Source organism: Chlorocebus sabaeus, chromosome 8 (assembly GCF_047675955.1).
Source record: "Chlorocebus sabaeus isolate Y175 chromosome 8, mChlSab1.0.hap1, whole genome shotgun sequence".
Lineage (NCBI taxonomy): Eukaryota > Metazoa > Chordata > Mammalia > Primates > Cercopithecidae > Chlorocebus > Chlorocebus sabaeus.
Genome location: NC_132911.1, coordinates 18,357,606 through 18,380,922, shown reverse-complemented (window position 1 = coordinate 18,380,922; position 23,317 = coordinate 18,357,606). Strand labels below are relative to the sequence as shown.

General features: G+C 40.4%; 1 protein-coding gene across 4 annotated transcripts in view; it reads left to right on the top strand.

The window, feature by feature from the left end:
- PSD3 (pleckstrin and Sec7 domain containing 3) overlaps positions 1-23,317 on the top strand; it is a 555,746-nt gene that overhangs the window by 196,005 nt on the left and 336,424 nt on the right. For 3 of the 4 annotated variants that reach the window (XM_007961788.3, XM_007961789.3, XM_073017966.1), the window contains exon 3: positions 19,729-20,836. In XM_007961788.3, the coding sequence (XP_007959979.2) occupies positions 19,729-20,836 (1,108 nt within the window). Of the gene's footprint in view, positions 1-5,896; positions 6,008-19,728; positions 20,837-23,317 lie in introns of those variants that run through there. The other variant, XM_007961791.3, reaches the window with a different exon arrangement.

Sequence of the window (23,317 nt, the reverse complement as noted above, 5' to 3'; positions counted from 1 at the left end):
ACTGTGGGAGGCTGAAGTGGACGGATTATTTGAGGCCGGGAGTTTGAAACCAGCCTGGCCAACATGGTGAAAACTCGTCTCTACTAAAAATACAAAAATTAGCCAGATATGGTGGTACATGCCTGTAATCCCAGCTACTTGGGAGGCTGAGGTGCGAGAATCGCTTGGACCTGGGAGGTAGAGATTGCAGTGAGCCGAGATCACGCCACAGCACTCCAGGCTGGGCGACAGAGTGAGGCCCTGTCTCAAAAAAAAAAAAAAAAAGAATTTACTTAGGATAATATTGGAAATAACTAGAAATATCCAGACTACTCAATAATGACTATATTGTATTACTGATGATACATTGTGTGTTCATTAAAAATGTTTATTTGGTTTATATTAATAGAAAATAAAGTGGTATGTGTATATGATTGTAAATAAGTGACTGCAAGTAATCAATAGGGAAAGAAATGTTAAAATCCTCCAACTGTGCAAGAAAAAAAGATAGTGCAACATAATGTAAAAGAGTGGCTTTGTTTATTCTCTTCTTCTCTTCTGTATATTCACATGTGGGCTGCCAACTAAATGCCCCTTTCCTAAACTTTGGTCTGAGGGATGCTTCTTATTCTTTTCCCTGTGTGTTGGGTTAACTTTCTCTATATTCTTAAGGTTGCTAAACTTTCTCTATATTCTTTGTTTGTAAAAAGGAATGAATACTCAATATATCCCAAAGTTAGGGTGAGGATGTTTTTCTCAAAAAGATACCAGAAAAGAGGGAGTGGTCTTACATTAAGTTCTTAAAGTGTTCTGTATTAGGGACCCTCTTTTGATTATTTTGATTAACAAAGAATTCTTTGGAGAAAACGTATGAGCTTGAAATAACTACAGATAATGTCAGTTTGGAATGCTTATGGAGATCACTAGAACAGGGTAAAAAGAGGGAGAAAACAAATTGAACACGTTTAGTAGTTATTTCTGGGGAAATGGTCTGAGAGGTGCAGGTGTCGGATGTTGGATAAACTAGCTTCTTAAAGATGACTTTTCTAGGTCATACATGTGGTAAGGGATGTTCAGATCACTGCTAGTGAATGGATACTGTAGGTTAGGATAGAATTTCCGTCACACAGTTAAAAAATTGCTGTATCTGAAATAACTTAGACAGAACTGAAGATGCAAGATAAGAAGACTCCAGTGGTAGCAAAGATCCTAACGACAAATTGCACGTGAAAAGCTTGAACAAAGTCATTTCCTGAAGTGAAAGTGAACGAAAACAGGCATTTATTTATTGTTTTCATGTATGATGTGATTTTTATATAAGCACATTAATATAATAAAATATTCTAAGGAGTCATGTGATTATTTCATCCATCCTAAAAATTTAAATATTCAATATGGCCAATAACTTTTTGCCCCATTGGAATTTATGGACTACCTAATAGTTATTTAGAATTGCCTTATATTTAGGTATACCCCATACCTACCTGGTAGGGAGGTTTTTAAGGATTAAATGAAACAATTAATTGGGTGTCTACAATGTAATAAGCATTATCTATAGTAAGCTCTGGGTTAACAGGGACTGACAGAGTCCTGCTATGAGATCTGCTTCCTGCTCTTCTTTGATCTTTCCTTTCTATCACAGGCTGGGTTAGGGCACAGAAACTGGTAGTTGAGAGTTTCTTAGAAAGTGACAAGGGAGGTGAAGAGCATCTTGCTTGGTCCCTGGAAGACAGGAATCTCAAAATGTTCATTGTGACTTTCTGACAGTCGACCCTTTTTCTCTTTGTTCCCTGCTCCCACCCTTACTCCCAGTGTAGTTTGCAGTGCAGGGAACACACATCTCTTCTGTTCTGAGAGGGATCACACTCAGTAACTCAAGGCAATGACCTTAGCTAACTTTGTTCATCTGTCAGATAAGTTGTAGAGCTTTGCAGGTGACTTGTAATGAATGACCTCTTTATTACATGTAATGTTTCCAGCATGCAAACATTCTATACTGTATGTTTCCCAATGAGCTTTCCAGGAGGGTTGTATGTATACCCTTTATAAGTTAAATTTCACTTTTGAGGTTATCTTTTCTTTTCGAAACAGCGTATTAGGGTACAGAGCTCTGGCATGACTATCATTATTGACAGGTTTTAGTTTTTCACCTCTCTCCTCTCTGCTCACTTGGATTTATTTCACATTATATCTTCTTGGAATTCTGATTGTCTCTCTAGATTAAGCTTAAACATTTAGATGTACCTTCTAATGGAGACAACAGACTAAAATACAAACACTCAATTTTTATAAGCCTTACATTGGCATTGAATTTTTTTTAAGATCTAAGAACCAGACTGAAAAAGTAAATAAATTTGAGCTAGGAAAACTGATTTCTTGTTTACTGGAACTTGCTCAGTGAAGGAAAAGTTATTTCACATTAGGAATTATTGTTACCAGTTCCTCCAATAATCTTATTGTCTCCTACATGGATCCCATGGTTTAAAAAGGTAACAATAAAACAGAGGATGTTGTGATAATAAAACTCGGTATCGTGCAGTCAGTCCAGATTTGTGAAACAGTTGTATTTTTGAAAGTCTTACATCAGGTTGGATGATAATAGTTAGCTTGCTTGCCTGCTTGTACTACTTCACTTGAAATTTTTGAGAAATAACACATATCAAATAAAAATTTGTTTCCTATAGTTTGTCATTTCCAAACTAAACAGCCAAAGTGCTAGTGACTTTAGAGTCTGGAAATACATTGTGCATTTGAAATTTTGTTCTTGATAATTAGTGAGTAATCATTTGTTCCTCTTAAAATTTCGTTCTAAAATTTGTACATGGGGTTTTAAAAAAGTCAGTTATGGTGAGACATCCAGACATGGAAATGACTGTTAGGAAAGAGGTTTATACTCATAGATCCCTAGACACAGGAGACCCGGTACATTGCGTAGGGCCACACAGGAAACAGTACATTGTGCGGGACCACACAGGGAAGCACCAGGTTGGGATGGGAGCTAGAGATGGAAGATGGGGGAGCATGGCCCAGAGCCTTTATTGGTTTTTTTGCAGAAGACAATGGGCAAGACAGAGTAGCCAAGCTGGGTAAGTTTAAGATTGGCTAGTTTGAGTAATTTTGCCAGGCTTTGGGCTATACGGATGGTCCCCGGTTGTCCAGGACCTGGGCCTGGGTGATTTAGGACAGGGGGAATATTACCTTGCTGTGGCTCTGGATTGGTTGGTTTGTATATCACAGGCACGCTCGCACAGGGGTCTTTTCTATCTCTAGGAATTTGCCAGCCCCGGGAGGAACAGTCTCTCCACAGTCAAGGCCCCAAATGCCAGAGTATCAAGAACACAGAGAATAAGAGGGTATAATCAGTACAAACAAAACAAAACAATTGAGGAGTTCAAGATGGCGCTGCTAAGCAGGTGCTGTTTCTGTGCATGTTTTTAAGAAATGGTGCTGTAAAAGACTAGAGAACATGTAAGCAATTTATTTCTGAGCTTTACATTTTGAAATGGTGTTTTAGGGGGTTAGTCAAAGAAAGTATTAACTAAAACCAACGCAGTATGCTAGATGTTTGGAAAACTTGAATTCACTAACTTGACCCTTGTAAATTTCTCTCCCATGTGAAGATGGTGGGCAGGGGTAGGAGGTCTGTGGTGCGTATGAGGTGCTTTCTGCTTGGCCCCTCTAGCTTATGGGATGCTCACAGTTTTGCAGGGCTGCTTCACTTCTAGCTCCATCTTCTGAATTCCAGGCATAAGGAAGAGGGAGAGCAAACGGGTGCTTACCCGTCTTTCCTCCCCTTAGAAGGAGCGGTCTTAGAAGGCTTGCCCAACAAATTCAGCTTACATCTCATAGGGAACTGGTGATTCACGGACTGGTTAGTGTTTGTATGAAGCCAACAAAGGTTGTCCTTTCTGCTGTTCGAACCAACTCAAAAAATAGCTCTTCTTTGAGAGGATTTTGAAAAGAGAAGTGGGTAGGGTTTTGTTTGTTTGTTTGTTTGTTTGTTTGTTTGTTTTGAGGTGGAGTCTCGCTCTGTCGCCCAGGCTGGAGTGCAGTGGCACAATCTCGGTTCACTGCAAGCTCCGCCTCCTGGGTTCACGCCGTTTTCCTGCCTCAGCCTCCCGAGAAGCGGGGACTACAGGCACCCGCCACCACGCCTGGCTAATTTTTTTTTTTTTTTTGTATTTTTAGTAGAAACGGGGTTTCACCGTGTTTGCCAGGATGGTCTTGATCTGCTGACCTTGTGATCCGCCCACCTCGGCCTCCCAAAGTGCTGGGATTACAGGTGTGAGCCATGGCGCCCGGCCAGAAGTGGGTAGTTTTATAAGAAATGTAATCATAGTGAAAGTCATGGTGATTATAGTAACAGTAATAAAACCTTGAGCTTTTATTCTATACTGGCTGCTACCTGAGTGCTTTATAGATTTGTGTGTGTAGTCCATTTAGTCCTCAGAAAACCCTATTATTATTCCCGTTTTTTTTCAGATGGAAATTGAGGCTCACAGAGGTTACATAACTTGCTCAAGGTAACATAATTGGAAAGTGCCGGAATCCAGATTAATAGCTGAGATTGTGTGCTTTGACCACGTGGTTATACTGATCTGTAATTTATACACCTCTAGCTCAGAGATAAGCAAGCTAAAGCTGGAAAGTTTTAAGGCATTGGCCCAAGGTCACACCGGTAGTCGGCACTGAGCTTCTGCTTCTGGGTTTATTTCCACTACCCTGGTGTGCTTTCTCTAGGTGCACACTCTCATCTATATCCTCTTATATTTGGGCCAGCCTTCTTGAGAGGTGGCTATTTTTGGCTTGCTATGGTTCTGAATCCTGAACATTAGATTCTTTCTTTAGACTTCTTTTACTTGGCAAGGAATCCCCCCAGAGGCACTTTAGCTTAGGGGTAGGGAGGGTGGACTTTAGAGGCACATCGCCTGTGTTTGAATCCTGGTTGTGCCAGCGTCAGCCACGTGATCTTGGACAAGTCACATACCTCTCTTGAGTTTTAGTAGTCTCATCTATAAAATGGGTTAATCATAGTAGCCATCCCCCAGGGCTGCCAGTAGAAATAGATGAATTAATACAATAAAACTGCTTAGTGTAGTGTCTGACACATAAGTAAATACTTTCTATCCTGATTATGTTATTACTTGTCAGAAACATTCTCCAAGTTAAACCTAACACGTTTCCCAGCACCCTGTTTGGCCCTCGGTAAATGTAAATGGAATGAATGAAAGCAGCTGTGAAGTGGTTTGTATTGTCAGCCCATGCGTCTCATACTGGTTGGAAATATTAGGGTTGCAGAAGATTGAAATGTTCCTGTTATTTTTAATATTTGTATTAATAGCCATTATCACTATTAAGGATCAGTAATATTACAGTATCTTACTCATCTTGTGCTATTTTCCACCTCACTTCACTTTTCTCTTGTATAAAACTATTAGTTTTTACATTTGGTGCTTTTACTGAGATTGTGTTGAAAGGCATTGTATACATCCAAGGTACTATAAGTGATACAAAAGTTTATGGCTTCATATTTAAAAATGGATGTTACTGGTTTTGAATCTTTTCATGTCACATTTCCAAGTAACAGCAATCACCCATTAAATATTAATTTAATCACAGGAACAAGATACAATCGTCACTAAAATGACTTTAAATGGCAGCATCACTTAGCAGTGAGATAAGGACTGGCAAAGCAGGATTTGTGTCATTCTGCCGCAGCTTTTAAACAATGTATTTGCATTTCCCTTGGTCCGTTAAAATAATACAAGAATTAAACCCTTTTAAAGAGAACCTACCCATCTCTTTCCCATGTGTCATTCCTGCATCAGAGAAAATGCTGCATAATACTAAGATGACAGTCCCACCTCTGATGTCACCCAGGATGGTACAATCCTCTCCAAGCCTTTGCTGGGCTTCCTGCTGCCGCACTGGGGGACATGGTTACATTAAAGCTAACTCCCGGCATCTCAATTATCTCCTTGGAAGTAGTTTTCACAAATATAAAAACGCCCTACGGTGGCTGTTTTCGGTAAGCTACCAAGGTAGAGAGCGGCAGAGGCAGACAGAGGGAGAGCAAACGGGAGAACAGGCTGTTTCCGCCTTTGTGAGAGGGACTGAGGCAGCAGCTCCTCTCGGCTCGGGTTCCAAGTGCTCAAAGTGCTTCCATTTACATCACCGTGTGCAGTGCAGGGCAAAAGGGGCTGCCAGGAAATCTGAAACTAATTTGCTTCCAGTTGACTAGAACAGCATATTTTGAATTAGCTTGCTTCTTTTTAAGCTAACTTTTCTCAAGCGTTAAACTGATGAACTGGGCATTTTCTATGATCAATGGGTAACTGCTGGAGCTACAGTAATCTCTGTGAGTAACCTCTATTTGTAGGTCTATGCAGGCAAATATATTTTTATATCTCTCTTTCTTTTCAATGCTGCTGTGAAAGTATCCGTCTGTATTATTGAGTGCTTTTGCTTACTAGTCTTGTCTTTCGAGCGTCCCAGTAGGAGACCCCTGGGGCTAGACCAGGTTCTGCTGAATCCAGACATAGAGGAGAGCATTTTGGATTTATTCAGGGATGCCCACGCCAACCATTCTTTAATTCCCAGTCATCAGAGAGATGCCACCTGCCCTCTGAATGCCTATGCCCAGCACCTCACCTGGCTTTACCTGGAATGTTGATTTCAGCATGTGACATTGAATTTTTCAAAATTTTTATTTTTAGATAGAAAGCAGAATATTATTCTTACCTGTAATCTTACTTCCTTTCATTTTTTTTTTTTCCCACCAGCTTTCCTGGGAACACACAATTCTGTCACCCTATTTCTGCCCCCTGTTTGTGATATATTATATAGACAGAAAGAGAGAAAACAGCTACCCCTCCAGTTTTAGAAAGACATAATGTAGCGCTGGATGGGAATAGGGGAGGAGTTTCTCTTAAAGGGCTCAAACTGCTTTCCATCTGTGTGCCTGCAGTACCGCTTAGTATCTGAATAGCCTTGAAGGGAATAAGGTTAGCTCGAAGGTAGCACCAAAAATGTGCTGGAAACACAGTCATTGAGACTGAGATGGAATCTTTACTGGAAGTTTGTGACAGGTATCTCAGTTTACACACAGGGATGTGTTTTTCCTGTTTGTTAAAAGCATGGCTTTTATAGTAATTCAAGATTTATTTCTCTCTCACCATGGAAACTGACTTTCAACTCTCTGTAAAATTTGCATTTCTAGATATACTTGGGATAATTGTTTATGTCAGATTGTAGCCTGAATCCTTAGTGAAACTGTGGGTCTCCTATTGAGCATGAAAAGTGCTGCAAATGTGGATCAGCTGAGTCCTGAGTCGGCTACACTGGAGGCTGAGTGAGGTGGCATGTTTACCACTGCACCTAACATCTGTCTTCATAGACAGCAGTTGAAAGAAGTCCACAGCTGCAGTCGATTATCACTGCTAAGAACTGCAGCTGCTTGGCATTCATAATTATTTTTTAAAAGAATTGTATCATTTTTTGAAACATCAAATTCTTAAATGTCACAATATTTCCTACATATATAAGAAACAGTTTATATTAATCTTACCATATCTGTGTTAATTTTAGCAGAAGAAAGCTTGCTGTGAGCCAGACTGCAGGGTTATTTAAAAGTTTAGTTTAAACTTTTTTTTTTTGGCTTTTAAAAATAAAATTTAAAGAGTCAGTAAAGAGAGAGAAATTTTACAATTGGATTTTTAAAAGCATGGATTCCCCAACAGAGAGTAGAAAATGGACAGAATGGATGAAATCGGAGGGGCATCTCTGATCAGAATGTAAAAGGCTGAAAGGAGAAGCACAAGATGTAGATGTAAAAACCAGAAGTTATGACAAAGAGAGGCAGACAAGAGTGGAGAACTCCACCGGTTGAAAAAAGGAAACCAGCTTTGAAAAACATCGATTTTAAAGATGAGCTAAAATCAGCTCTCACAGCTTAGTGCTGCTTCTCCGTAACAAGTAACAGTGCCCTGCACAGTTGCAGAGACTTGGATTTAAAATTAATGGGCTGTTCCCTGTCTCACTCAAGCTTCCCTTTGGTATGCTGTATGTGGTGCCACTCCTTAGCTCACAGAGCTGCCTCTGGAATTGACTGAATGGTAAACCAGTGTCATTTCTCTAGGGATTAGAGCTGATTAAGAAAAATTGGGTTCTGAATCATTAGTATGTGAAATTTAGTTTGCCGTAAGCACAGCTGTAACTATTAATCACTGGGGAAAGAGTGTCCAGTTAATGGGATAGTTTCTGTTTGTGTGCACATGTTAGAAGCTTGTGTAGTGGTTGGCAGGCCTTTTCCTTTTTTTTTTTTTTTTTTTTTCCAACATGTAAACAACTCAAATATCTGTGCCTTTAGCATTATCAGCATCTAGACAATAGCCAGCATCCTGGATTACATACCGTAGCTTTCTTCAAAACGTGACTTTTCTTAGGGCGAAGAGAGTGTCTCAAAACATAATGTACTTACATTACTCATTTAGTAATTCTCATTACTCATATTCATTTTTCAGTTGTTTTTATCATACCAAATTTATTTTCTATTGCTGGGCAAAATGGGTTAGATTATCCTCTTGTTTTATGTTAATACACATTTTACTATTGCATTGCAAATTTGAGTCATGTATCACTGTGTTGCTGGTGAAGTTTATTGATTATTAAACGTAAAAACATTGATCATTATTACAGTTAAGGATTATAGTTACTTATAGATGAAATGTATTTGAGATTTCTTTTTTTTTTTTTTAACTCTGCAAGAGTTGCTCTTTATATTTGTTTTGTAAATTAAGCGTTTATCTTCTAATCTTACAGATGTATGAAATTTCACATTAAGGGATCAGAGTGGTCACTCTTTCCTGCCCTCGTCTTTGGAACTGAATTCCTTTCTGACAAGTCAGGGGAGTGTGTTTTTAAGCTTGCTTCTATAAATTTTCAAGTGTTAAAATAGCTTGCTAATTTATAGTTTTCTTATATTAACATAATATTAACATAAGTTTTAAGGTGTTTACTAACTGATATTCATTAGGGAACAGAGAACACCAAAGGTGTTATTGTATTTATGAATATCATATGTAGAAAGGAGGAAAAACAGATTATTAGTGGCTGGGTTAGCCATAATTTATAAAGGATTGAAAATCCGATGAGCTATACTCATAGGAAATAGATTATAAGACCCTTAGTGCATTCTCCATAGTACCTTCTCAGATGGAATTTCCCCATACATTTCTATTTTACAAGCAATGTATCCAAAGATATGAACATTAAAACCTTGAGAAAGTATTCTGGTTTTTAAAACTTGAAAAGTCTTTGCGCTTCCCTGAGCCCATTTCTTTAAGCTCCAATGTAATTTTTTTAAGCCTGTGTACAAATAATAATATACAGGTTTTGACTAATGGTCAAGTTTACATTTGCAGTTATTTCATAATCTTTTTGTGTAAGTAGAGAGTCATTGGCCATTCATTGTGAGAGAAATTTACTATGAGCTATAAAATCAAGAGGGGGTCATATTACAGCAGAGGCAATTCTCTTCCTCTCTTGGAAAGGGTCCGGGGGCACTTGCTAATTCGAGGGTGAACCCAGACCAGAATGATCAAGTGTTTCTCTTTGCAGGAATGAGATTGTTTTCTTGGAACTTACTTTAGTTGACGTCTATTTGATTGAACAGTTGGACCTCTGAGTTAGGAGGCAGGCAGTTGTGATCTCTTTTAAAATAAAAAAGAAGGCATTAAATGTAGTCAGAATGACTTGTAGATATTGTTGTAGTTTTCTGGAGCAGTGTTTATTTTCCTGTAACATGCATATAAATCCTCTGGGATTCTTCTTAGAAACCAACAGGATTCTGATTGGGAATGTCTGAGGTGGTGCCTGAGAGTCTGAATTTCTAACAAGCCTCTTTGGTGGTGTCTATGCTGCTTTCTCAAGGCCACACTGAGTAGAAAGGCTCTAGGACAGCACTTTCAAATAGAGCTTTCTGTGATGATGGAAATGTTCTCAGTATATAGATAGACATATAGGTATCTATATCTCTGTATAGTGGAGTATGGTAGGTATTAGCTACATATGGTATGGAGCACTAAGGAACTACATTTTCAATTTTATTAAATTTTAAGTAGCTTAAATGGAAATGGAAATAGGCTTATGTGGACAACACAGTGTTAGAAATCCATTGAGAAATTTATACTTAATGGTGATAGCTCATGTAGGATCATGCTGAATTCTAGAATAGGCCGAGATTATCTCCACTGAAATTTACCACTGCCTGAACTTTGTTTGCGATCAGACAGTATGTATAGATGGAGGTGCTGGATTGTAAGCTCCTTGATGACAGAGGCCAAGTTGCTCTTGTTTGTTGCTCTTTTCTCTGCCGCTTGATGCATTCATGGTCCACAAGAAATGTCTGCTGAGTAAATGAGAGAAAGAGCTGGCTCCCACGTCAGGAAGCACCCTACTGTTACCCGAATCCTTTTCAAGCCTGGACTTAGAAGCAGCGGGTAGGACTTGGGTGACAGTAACATGTAGTATTTTGCTTGTGTTTAAGGAGGCTGTTTTTTTGCTTCTGTCTTAAAGTTTTTTTTTTTGTTTGTTTGTTTGTTGAGACAGGGTCTTGCTGTGTTGTCCAGGCTGGAGGGCAGGGGCATAATCACAGTTCATTCCTGCCTCAACCTCCCAGGCTAAAGCAATCCTCTAACCTCAGCCTCCCAAGTAGCTGGGAGCACAGGCACACACCACCACGCCTGGCTAAGTTTTTAAATTTTTCGTAGAGATGAGGTCTCCCTGTTTGCCCAGGATGGTCTTGAACTCCTGAGCTCAAGCGAACCTCCTGCCTCAAGCTCCCAAAGGGTTGGGATTACAGGCGTGAGCCACCTCATCTGGCTTTCAGCTTCTATTAATTGGTATCCTATGGGTTCTGGGACATTCATATTGGTTGATTCAACAAAAATATCCATTTTGCTAGGTAATATTGTTATAGGCTCTGGAGATATACTTGTAAAGAAAGCAAATAAAGTTCTTGCCTTTTAGAGTTTATATTTTTGTGGCAACAAAGCAATACAAGACAAAACAAAAACCTTTTTCTAAAAAATGGCATGACTGGTCCCAGGTTCTAGAAAATATATGTGTGTAGAACCCATAATTGTGGCTCTCCTGAAGAACCTAGGCATAGATGTGACTGTCATAGAGTCTTGGAAAATGTATGTCGTATTGCTGAGAATCCCTCATGAAAACGGTTTTATCTGGTTCAAATTTCAGCTTACAGTGGCCGAGTCTACAGTAGATGGGGCAAATAGTTCTTGTATTTTGTTTTTCTTGAACTATTGTCTTTTAAGGAGTTTGCTAGCCAGAGTGGAAGAAAACCTGTTTGATTTACTGCTTCTCAAACAGGATAATTCTCAGAAAGGCCATGGTTTTTCTGCAGTCAATCTTACGGAGCAGGCTTATTTTCTCACAATCTGAAGAAATTTCTTTCTATTCCATTCCATTTTATTACGGCTCTGTCCCTGTGTTCCAGAAACAGATGACTACTTAATATATAACCCAAAGCACTCCTAAAATTCATCCTGTTAACATTCAAATGTATCTCATTTCTTTCTCATTTTATTAAATCAAAAGAAAAAAGGTCTTAAAAAAATCAGTGGATTTATATGTCACTGCAGGAAAAGCATCTTTGCTAAATAACACGAAACACGATTTGTTAGGAATCTGACCAGATACACAAAGCAGCAGATAGAGTCTCCGATAGAAAAGTGTGGCTTCTAATGAAGTATAAATAGATACCTCCAAAAAGTACATGTATTTCACATGAATGTGAAAACTCTTCTTCTCTCTTCGCTCCTCCACACTCTACACTACATTTTTCATTTCTTTAAGGGGAAAAATACAGGCAGTAAAGTATGAACTCTTTATTAATTCACATTCTACTAGTGTGTGGTTTATATTTAGGTAAGTGCTAAAGTTCTTTTTTTATATTTAGCAAGTCCCTAAGTCCCTTTGTCACACATACGAGACCAAATTCGGGTAGGACTAATTCAGGAAGGCTCACTGGAGGGGAAGTGTTTTTGGTGGATTGTTACATTAGTAATAGATGTAAACTGAAAGGGAAAGTGTTAACACGTTTGGTGTAAATGCTCACAGCAGTTGGAAGAGGCCATGTTGAAACTAGAGGGGACTGGGGCAGAGGAGATGAGGAGATGATGGGCATGGATGCTGGTCCAGGTAGAGTGTCGTGGGAGATGCAGCACCCCTTGCATCTTTGTTCCTGTCTATTCTGCCTGTGTTCTGGCTCTAACACTCACCGTCTCTCACCTGTACTATTGCCAGAAGCCTGCGTGGTTATTCCTGAGTCTACGCTCGTACCCTCTCTGCTACAGCTCCTTCACAATCTACCAAGGCGAGCTTTCAAACATGCCAAACAGACTTCTCAAGTTCTGAAAATACTCACTTTTGAATCCCCTGTGTTTAGTACATAGCAGGTAATCAATATTTGCTGAATGCGTGAATGAATTTTGAAAACAATGGGCATTTAATAGGAAGTATCTATGGCCCAATTTTAAAAGGGAGCAGCTTAAAAAAATCTTAAAAGAAGAATTTGGTCTTTTTTTTAAAAAAAAAAATTATCTTAGCATATAGTCCCAATTTTTAAACGTAAGGAATAAATCAGAAATTCTAAGTAAAAGGTCAGGATTGATACTCTGCCATATTTTGTGTGTTGTTAAAGATAGTCAAGTTGCGATAACCAATAGAAATAGCAAAAATAAACTGCTCGTGGGGTGTGACAGAGGGTGCCTTATTTGAAAGGCAATTCTTGCTGTTATGCTGAATCCTTAGGGACATGATGATTAAGGCTGTTTCTACCCGGAAGCTACAACTAAAACATTTCTGGTTTTATTCTTCATTATATTTGTTAACGTTAGTGCTCTTAGAAATGATGGTCTTGGCTGAATGCATTAGTTCACGCCTGTAATCCCAGCACTTTGGGAGGCCAAGGTAGAAGGATCACTTGAGCCCAGGAGTTCAAGACCAGTCTGGGCAACATAGGGAAACCCTGTCTCCTCAAAAAAATAAAAAAATAAAAATTAGCCGGGCGAGGTGGCACATGCCTGTGGTTCCAGCTGCTCCGGAGGCTGAGGCTGGAGGATCACTTGAGCACGGATGGAGGTTGAGGCTGCAGTGAGCTATGATCGTGCCACTGCACCCCAGCTGAGCAACAGAGTGACACCCTATCTCAAAAAAGCAAAAAAGCAATGACGAATGATGGTCTCTCACAGTTCAGTGTCCCTGAGTTGCTCCCAGGCTTTTACTCCTGAGAGACAGAAGACTAGAAATTTAGTCCTGACTTACAGTTCCAAAACAGTACTTTACTGAACATCATTTTATTGACCTTGGTTAGGTCATTTCGCCTCTCAGAACATTTGTCTTCCCTCGTCTATTCCAGTTCTTAGAACAGTAAACATAGACCAGGAGAAACTACTCAAATATTTAATAATAAAGCAAGCAGTCTGTCATGCAGGGCTTTGCCTCGCCCTTTCTCCCTCTTATCTGACCTCATTTTCTTTGACCGGTTGCCAAGTTGTTAGATCAGACATCACAAGCACTTGCCCACAATTGTTGCATTTGCTGCCCCTTTCTGAGGGACATTTCAATGAAAACTGCTAAAAATGGGGTGAAGGAATGATCAGATTTCTCTGAGGCCCCTTGATATCTTTTGGTCACTTCTCTTGGGGCCACTGTTCAGTTGTGTTTTTTTTTTTTCAGAGGGCAATTGAAACTGTTAAAGCAAAGTGGGCTCCCGAGTGACTAAGTTTCACTTTTCTTCCCTTTGTTGAATGGATTTCACTGTAATATGTATTGGTGCTGTTGATAAATACAGCTTCAGCGGCCACTATGGTCAGTTTTCTTAAAACGCTTCATGATGGGTTAAACGTTATTGCCTTTGGAAGCTTTAAGGTGTGAGTAACATTATGCTCATTTGTTTTGTATATTTACACTGTATATACCATACAGCGAAAGTCTTTTTGACTTTTATGTGTGCAGAGGAGAGGGCTTTTTAAGAGTTGATGAGCAAGAGAAGGCTTAATTAAGGACAGGGGATTTGGCTTAGGTCTTGAAATGTGAAAATAACCTGATTTGTGTTGAAATGGGAAGAAAAAGTATGTCAGGTAGAGAAAAGAAGTTGAACAAAGGCAAAGGAGCATGTGTATATCTATTCATTCAGAATGGATATATGCTTAAGCTTATTTCCAGTGTGTATTAGGATTAGAAGAAATCTTTTCAGGGTATTCATGGGCTGCCCCCTCCTTCAGTTTCGAGGCAGTGGTATAACATGTGAAAGGGAGCTGGGAGAGACTAGATTAGGAAAGATGGATTGGGATTGTAAAGGAAGAAGTAAAGCTTTTATCCACAGACAACACGATCTGGTATGTAGAATCCTGAGGAATCTATAAATATGTTATTATATGCTCTAAGTTAAGCAAGATTGTAGGATGTAAAATTCATATACAGCAACAAATTGAATTTCTATACACGGCTAATGAATGATCTAAAGAAATTTGAAAAGCAATATCAAAAGAAATAGAATCTTAGGGGAATACATTGAAAATTTGTACATTTAAAATTATTAAAAAATCATGGCTAAAAGAAGTTAAAGAAGATTAAATAAATGAAAAGACAGCCCATGGTCATGGAACAAAAGATGTAATAGTAATACTGTTAAGAAGCCAATACTGTATAGATTTGTTGCAGCCCCTGTCAAAATCACAGCTGTCTGATGAGCTGATTCTAAAAGTCATGGGAAATTCAAGGGGCCCAGAGTGACCTAAACAACCTGGAAGAGGAAGAACAAGGTTGGAGGAGACTCACACTTCCAGATTTCACTTACTGCAAAGCTACAGTAGTGAAGACAGTGTTATTCTGGTGTAAAGATAGGCATCTAGCCAGGTGTGGTGCTTCATGCCTGTAATCCCGACACTGGAAGGCTGAGGTGAGAGGGATCACTTGAGCCTAGGAGTTCAAGACCAGCCAGGACAATGTAGTGAGACCCTGTCTCTTAAAAGAATGAAAAATTGTCTAGGTATGGTGGTGCACGCCTATAGCCCCAGCTACTCGGAAGGCTGAGGTGGGAGGATCACTTGAGTTCAGGAGGTCGAGACTGCAGTGAGCTGGGATTGCACCATCGTACTCCAGCCAGGGTGGCAGAGTGAGATTCTGTCCAAAAAAAAAAAGATAGGCATCTAGCTCAATGGAATGGAGAGTCCAGAAGCCAACCTTTGCATATATATTAATATATGTATACGACTGAGTTTTGACATGGGCACCAACACTTTTCAATGGGGAAAGAATAGTGTTTTCAACAGATAGCGCTGGGACAACTGGATATCCACATACAAAATAATGAAGTTGGATTTCTACTTCACATCGTATACAAAAATTAATTCAAATTGGATGAGAGAGCTAAATATAATAGCAAATACTGCAAAACTCTTAGAAGACAACGTGAAAGTAATCTTTGTGACCTTGGTTTAGACCATGATTTGCTACATCTGATACAAAAAGCACAAGAGACCAAAGGAAAAACAGATAATTTGGATTTCAGCAAAATTAAAAACTTTGGTGCTTCAAAAGACACTATCAATTAAGTGAAAAATGACCACTCACAGAATGGGAGAGAACATTTGCAAAGTATATATCTAATAAAGAACTTATATCCAGAATAGATAAAGAACTCCTACAACTCAGTAATAAAAAGACAAATAATTCAGCCATCATATGGGCATGTCTCTAAAAAAGATGCACGAATGGCCAAAAAACACATGACAAGGTGCTCAACATAATTAGTCATTAGGGAAATGCAAATGAGAATCACAGTGAGATACCACTTCTAGGATGTCTGTAACAAAGAACAGACAATAATAGAATCTTAGACATTGCTTGTAGGAATGTAAAATAGTGCAGTTGCTTTGGAAAACTGTTCAGCAGTTTCTTAAAATATTAGACATAGATTTACTATATGATCCAGAAATTTCACTTCTAGGTGTATACAGAAGAGAATCAAAAATATATGTAGACCAGATGTGGTGGTTCATGTCTGTAATGCCAGCACTTTAGGAGACCGAGGCAGGCATATCCTTTGAGCCCAGGAGTTTGAGAGCAGCCTGGGCAACGTGGTGGAACCTCATCTCTGCCACAAAAAAAAAAAAAAAAAGAAAATTCGCTGGGCATGGTGGTGCATGCCTGTGCCTGTAGTCCCAGCTACTCATGAGGCTGAGGTGGGAGAATGGCTTGAGCCCAGGAGGTCAGGGTTACAGTGAGCCGTGATCGTGCCACTGCACTCCAACCTGGGTGACAGAGTGAGACCCTGTCTCAAAGAAAAGAAAGAAAAGAAAAAATATATTTAGACCCTGAAACTTATGTACACATTTTTTATTCATAGCAGCCAACAAGTGGAAACAGCTCTAATATCTCATCAGTTGATGAGTGGCCAAAGTAAAGACTGTTCGCTTACGATGACATATTATGTGGCAATAATAAGGAATGAAGTTCTCAGCCAGGCTCAGTGGTGCATACGTGTAGTGCAGCTACTTGGGAGGCTGAAGTGGGAGGTTTGCTTGAGACCAGGAGTTTGAGACCAGCCTAGGAACCATAGAGAGACTCTGTCTCTCTTTATATATATAAAATAATAAAGAAAAAGGAAGTTCTGATACATGATACGACATGAGTAACCTGACAACCTTGTCCTAGGTGAAAGAAGTCGGACCCATAATGCCATATATTGTATGATTGCATTTATATCAAGTGTCCAGAATAGACAATTCCATAGAGACAGAAAGTGTAGTGGTAGTTACCGGGGGCTGAGAAAAGCTGAAGTAGGGAGTGGCTGCTTATGGATACAGAGTTTTTTTGGGGGGGGTGATAAAAATGTTCTGGAATTAGGTAGTGGTGATAGTTGTACAGTTTTGTGAATATACTAAAAATGACTGAATCTTAAAAGGTGGAACCATGAAAAGACCTACTGCATTCCTTACTGAAAGAAAGAAAATGTCAATATTCCACCCTAGGAAGACGGCTCTTCATTGTTTTTAGCTATCGTCTTTTTCAATTCATTGTTTGAAAAGTCGCTTCCTTTTCAGATGTAAGCAAGCTACGGTTTATTAGTTCTGTCTTCCGTGGAAGGTATTGTAAATACTATCACAGAGAAGTGCTTGTTAGATTCCATCAACACTTGATTCGAATGTAATTTTAAAAATATATTTCAGGGCAGGCATGGTGGCTCATGCGTGTAATCCCAAGGCCAAGGCAGGAGGATCATCTGAGGCCAGGAGTTTGAAACCAGCCTGGGCAACATAGTGAGACCCCATCTCTACAAAAAATAAAAACGTTAGCAGGGCATGATGGTGCACACCTGTGGTCCCAGCTCCCTGAGAGGCTGGCGTGGGAGGATCACTTGAGCGGAGGAGTTTGAGGCTGCAGTGAACTGTGATCGTACTACTGCACTGCAGTCTGGATGATAGAGTAAGACCCTGTCTTTAAAAAAGAAAAAAAAAGTGTATGTATTCAAATTATTTTACAACATGGAATATGAAGCAACATACGCTCTCAGATGTATTGCTGTTTAACACACTGGGGGATACCGTGTGTTAAATAGCAATACATCTATTATTAGTAATTGTATCAGTAATTAATAATTGTCAGTTATTAGGATAACTGATGTTTCCAAGTTACCTCATTTAGTGCATGCCTTGGAAATCAAATTTTTTTTTTTTTTTTGGAGATGGAGTCTCACTCTGTCGTCCAGGTTGGACTACAGTGGTGCAATCTTGGCTCATTGCAACCTCTGCCTCCCAGGTTCAAATGATTCTCATGCCTCAGCCTCCCAAGTAGCTGGGATTACAGGTAGAATCAAGTCTTTTTTCAGCCATTTCAGTGTATATATTACAGACATTTATCAAATATTTCACAAAATAGGAAGGTTGTAACTCTGCAGTAGTTTAAAAATGGTCACAATGGCCAGGCACCATGGCTCATGGCTGTAATGCCAGCACTTTGGGAGGCAGAGGTGGGTGGATCATGAGGTCAAGAGATCGAGACCATCCTGGCCAACGTGATGAAACCCCATCTCTACTAAAAAAAAAAAAAAAAAAAAAAACACAAAAATTAGCTGGGCGCAGTGGCACACACCTGTAGTCCCAGCTACTCTGGAGACGGGTAGGAGAATCGCTTGAACTCAGGAGGTAGAGGTTGCAGTCAACTGAGATCGTAACACTGCACTCCAGCCTGGAAACAGAGTGAGACTCCATCTCAATAAATAAAATAAAATAAAATAAAATAAATAAAAATGGTAACAACTAATGTCCTCTTTCATAAAGTAGAAGTGAGTACACTGTATTTCCAGCATAGATGAGGGTTTTCATGATACAAAGTAACCAAAACGAAGTTCAGAAGAAGACTGGATACTGGGACTGATAGGACTCTGATTGCTCTCTGTAAACCCCCAATTTAAAGTTTTGGTTTGTCAGAATGTCCCCATCTTCAGTTCTCACTGGCTTTCATTTTAACAAGAAAATATTATAAATTTGGTTCAATACAGTGAATATATACTAATTAAATACTGTATACTTCATATATTGTGGTTCTTCATAAGATGCCACTAAAATTTTATGCAGGTGATCTTACTAATATGTAGAATCTAAAATGTTGACCTCTTGGAAGCAGAAACTAGAATGATAGTTACCAGCGACTGGCAGGTGGTGGGATTGGGGAGGTGTTGGTCAAAGGATACAAAATTGTATCTAGATAGGAGGAATAAATTCAGGAGGTCTGTTGTAGAACATGGTGACTATAGTTAATAACAATGTATTGTAAACTTGAAAATTGCTAGAAGAGTAAGTAGGTTTCATATGTTTTCACTACACACCAAAAATTTGAGGTAAAGTATGTTGTTAATTAGCTTGATTTAGCTACTCTACAAGTGTATGCATATATTAAATGCATACATATACACTCATGTTGTATAATATATATATAAACTTTATATATATAAACATACGTGTGTATATATATAAACAAACTATTGTCAATTGAGAAAATAAATGAAATGAGAACAATGCATTTTCTGTAGTTGGGATCCTGGAAATCTTGATCAACGCAGTAAGTTTCTCATTCCATGTTGGCTTCATTCTTATTTTTCAGGGATGTTTTGAAAGCATTTTTTTCCCTCCACAGAAACCCAACAATGAAGGGCAGACTTCTGGCAGAAAAAAATACTGACTGAGTGTAAACAGATGCTAAGTGTTTTGCAGAGGCTGTCTAATAGATTGCACTGCACAGATATTGCTGGCTGGGTCATAGGGCTCTTTAGTGCTATGCCCAATGTAAATATTTTAGTTGCTGTTTTATGAGTGGTATTTGGAAGGTGGTACATATCCTTATTGTAATCCCTTTTTGCAAATGAAGCAACTGAGTTACTGAATCCTCACATATGGGACACCAGAAGCAAAGTTAAATATGGCAGGTGTCATTAGACTGTCCTCTATGCTGAAAGTTTTGTGGTTATACTCATGTAGGCTGAGTAGAAGGGGTCACTGCAGTGTCATGAGAAGTATGTGTTACAGGGTGGTGGGAGGACAGATACAATGCAGTAATCAAGTGAATAAGTGTTACTGAGTGCCTAATCTGTGTGAATATGCATCGTTACCTCCTGGGCCCTGTCTTTCTACAACAAATCATGCGTCCATTGTGTTCTTTTCACAGGTGATCATGGAGGAAGCACTTTACTCCCACCAAATGTCACAAATGAATTTCCAGAGTATGGGACCATGGAGGAAGGTGGAGATGGCCTAAGGGCTTCTCTGGAGTTTGATGGTGAGACTCTGCCATGCCACCCGCAAGAGCAGCATGGTGTCCAGCCTCTTACTGGCTGCCACTCTGGGCTCGACAGTGTTACAGAAGGACCAAAAGATGTCAGAGAGGCCCCCTCTCAAAGTCACCTCAAGGAACAAAGTTTACAGCCCATTGACTCTTTAATTTCAGCTCTGAAAGCCACAGAAGCCAGAATCATTTCCGGAACATTACAGGCTACAAAGGTACTGGACCAAGATGCTGTTTCTAGTTTTTCAGTTCAGCAGGTGGAAAAAGAGCTGGACACTGCCAGTCGTAAAACACAGAGAGTCAACAAACTGCTCCCTGCTGGCCAAAAAAAAGCACCAGAAATACCTCTTTCAGCTGAAGTAACGACGGAGGAAAGTTTTTATTTAAGCATCCAGAAGGATCTGACCGCGCTGTTAACTGGAGACACTCAGGCAGAGCTTTCCCAGATAATGAATAATGGGAGGAAGGGGGCTGTCTGTGTGCAGGAGCCATCTTGTCCCGTGGCCTCCCTCGGGAGCTCAGCAGTGACCTGCCACTCGGCAAGCAGTGTTGGTTTCTTAAAAGAGCAGAGGTCTGCTCTTGGGAGAGAGCACCCAGGGGGATGTGATCAAAGCAGCTCCATGGGACGCCCAGGCCGGGTCAAACATGTGGAATTTCAAGGAGTGGAGATACTGTGGACAGGAGGAGATAAGAGAGAGACCCAGAATCCTGTAGATTTTGAGACATCACTGCAAAGAACAGCCTCTCCTGAAAGCAAAGAGTTTTCCAAAGTGCCATGCCGTCTCATCTCATCAGCTGGTTTGTGTAATTCAAGTCGTTTAACTGACCATGTTTGGGATGAGTCCTGGAAAGCTCCTTCAGAGAGGCCTGGCACTAGCTCGGGGACATTTTCCCCTGTGCGTCTTGATGAGAGTGGAGAGGATGAAGTCTTCCTAAAGGAAAACAAACAGCGTCTTGAGAAGACACCTGAACCAGAGAGAGACAAGGAAAGGTGAGCTCCCAGAGTAGCTGTCTGAGATGCCTGGTACTTATCATAGAAAACCGTTATCCTGTGCCTGATAGGAGAACTCAGTCACAAAACATTGGGTCCTTGTTATCATAGAATGTAAGAGGAGCTACTATAAGCTAGGTCCTTCTAAGCTAAGATTCCTCCTAAGCTTCTCAAATATTAAAGTGATCTCGTTATAAAGTCATCCATTAGGCATGGACCAGGGAAACAGAGTTCTGAACAGACTGTGAACACTACACTATGAATTCTTTTCTGACATTTTCTTAACATTTGACAGATTTCAAGTTTTCCAACATCAAGGTAACTAACATAGCCCACCGTAATCTTTAGTAATATAAAAAGGTTTGGACTCTTTTGACACAGCCTATGTAGCCGGTACTTCCAACCTTGGCATTTCTTCTGGGTATAACACCAATGCCTTCAGTCCAGCCTACATACATGTATGTATACAGAGGTTCTGGGCCCACTCAATTTCCTGTGTGTGTTTGTTTGTTTATTTATACAGAGACAGGGTCTCGTTCTGTTGGCTGGAGTACGGTGGTGATTATGGCTCACTGCAGCCTTGACCTTCCAGGCTCAAGAGATCCTCCCATCTCAGCCCTCTGAGTAGCTGGGAGTACAGATGTGCACCTCCACGCCTGGCCAACTGTTGTCTTCTTTGTAGAGATGGGGTCCCACTGTGTTGCCCAGGCTGTTTCGAACTCCTGGGATGAAATGATCCTCCCACCTTGGCCTCCCTAAATGGTGGGATTACAGGCGTGAGCCACTGTGCTGGCCACTTCCTATGTTTAGAAATGACATCTCAGGGATTCAGAAGTGGATTTTATAATTCAGTTTATCCCTGGTATTCACATGGGAATTTCTTCTTCTCACAAGTAGCATATATTTTGATTTATGGCTTTTATTATTATTTTTTTAATTATACTTTAAGTTCTGGGCTACATGTGCAGAACGTGCAGGTTTGTTACATAGGTATACACGTGCTGTGGTGGTTTGCTGCACCCATCAACCCATCACCTACATTAGGTATTTCTCCTAATGCTATCCCTCCCCTTGCCCCCCACCCCCCTGACAGGGCCCAGTGGGTGATACTCTCCTCCCTGTGCCCGTATGTTCTCATTGTTTAACTCCCACTTATGAGATTTATGGCCTTTATGAGTGAAACTTGGCGTCATGTGGTATTTCCTGGTCTTCCTCTGCATTTCTGACATCTACACTAGCTTAGACTCTGGATAAATGGCAGACATGACCCATCTTTCTCCACTCCCTTCGATCGTAGTCATTTGTTATGCACTGTACCTCTAATTGGTACCATCTTTTCTTCTGTCAGTCCTCATGACACCATGTTTGATAGTTTATACAGGAGAGCATCTGTGTCAAAGCCGAGGGTTGTTTCTTGTTTTCTTGTTCGGTGTAAGGAAATGCCTTTTACTCTGCAGTTAACAAACCCATTGAGAGTGTTGCTCCTTTGGGATCGCTGGCAGGATCCTTCCCACTCCCCTCCCCAACCCATCAGCTCTCCAGACTTCCCTCCAAAGCGGCCTTGGTATGTGGCATGTGGCCCAGTGTTTATATTCCCACTGGAATATATACTTTTACTGTTGTTCAGATTAATAATTCATTCTTTTTTTCCTTCCCACAAATATTTTTCGGTTGTCTCCTATGTCCTGACACTGCAAGATGCTGGGCATGAAAGAATGTTCAAAATAGATGCGGCTCACGGTTACTGTCCTCATGGAATTTATCGCTGAAGATAAACATTGATCGCATAAACATGCTAATAGGTATAGGATCACAAAGTGTGCTAGGTTCTGTGAAGGAAAAGAACAGAGACCTACGAGAAAGAATAATTTGGATGGAGGGGAGAGGCCAGTTCAGTTGATGGCTTGGACAAAGCTTTTCTGTGGAAATGGAAATTAAACTGAAACGTGAGGAAGGAATGAGTTTGCCAGGCAGAGAAGGGGTAGGAAGAATATTCCAGGCAGAGGGAACAGCATGTGCATAGGAGGCTGCTGAGCTCCCTGACTAGTGTGTGTTTCCTGCAGATGTGTGAAGCCAAGGCCTGTGCCAGGCTTGAAGTTTTGAAACTCAACCTGTGTGGCTGATGCCTGAAGAGCAGGGGAGGCTGGGCATGGGGGCTCACACCTGTAATCCCAGCACTTTCGCAGGCCGAGGCAGGTGGATCACCCGAGGTTGGGAGTTCGAGACCAGCCTGGCCAACATGGTGAAACCCCGTCTCTGCTAAAAATACAAAAATTAGCCAGGCGTTGTGTTATGTGCCTGTAATCCCAGCTACTTGAGAGGCTGAGGCAGGAGAGTCACTTGAACCTGGGAGATGGAAGCTGCAGTGAGCTGAGATTGCACCAATGTACCCCAGCCTGGGTGACAGAGTTAGACTGCATCTCAAAAAAAAAGAGCAGGGGAGAATGGGGTGCAGTGAGTGTGGAGAGGTGGGGAGGAGCA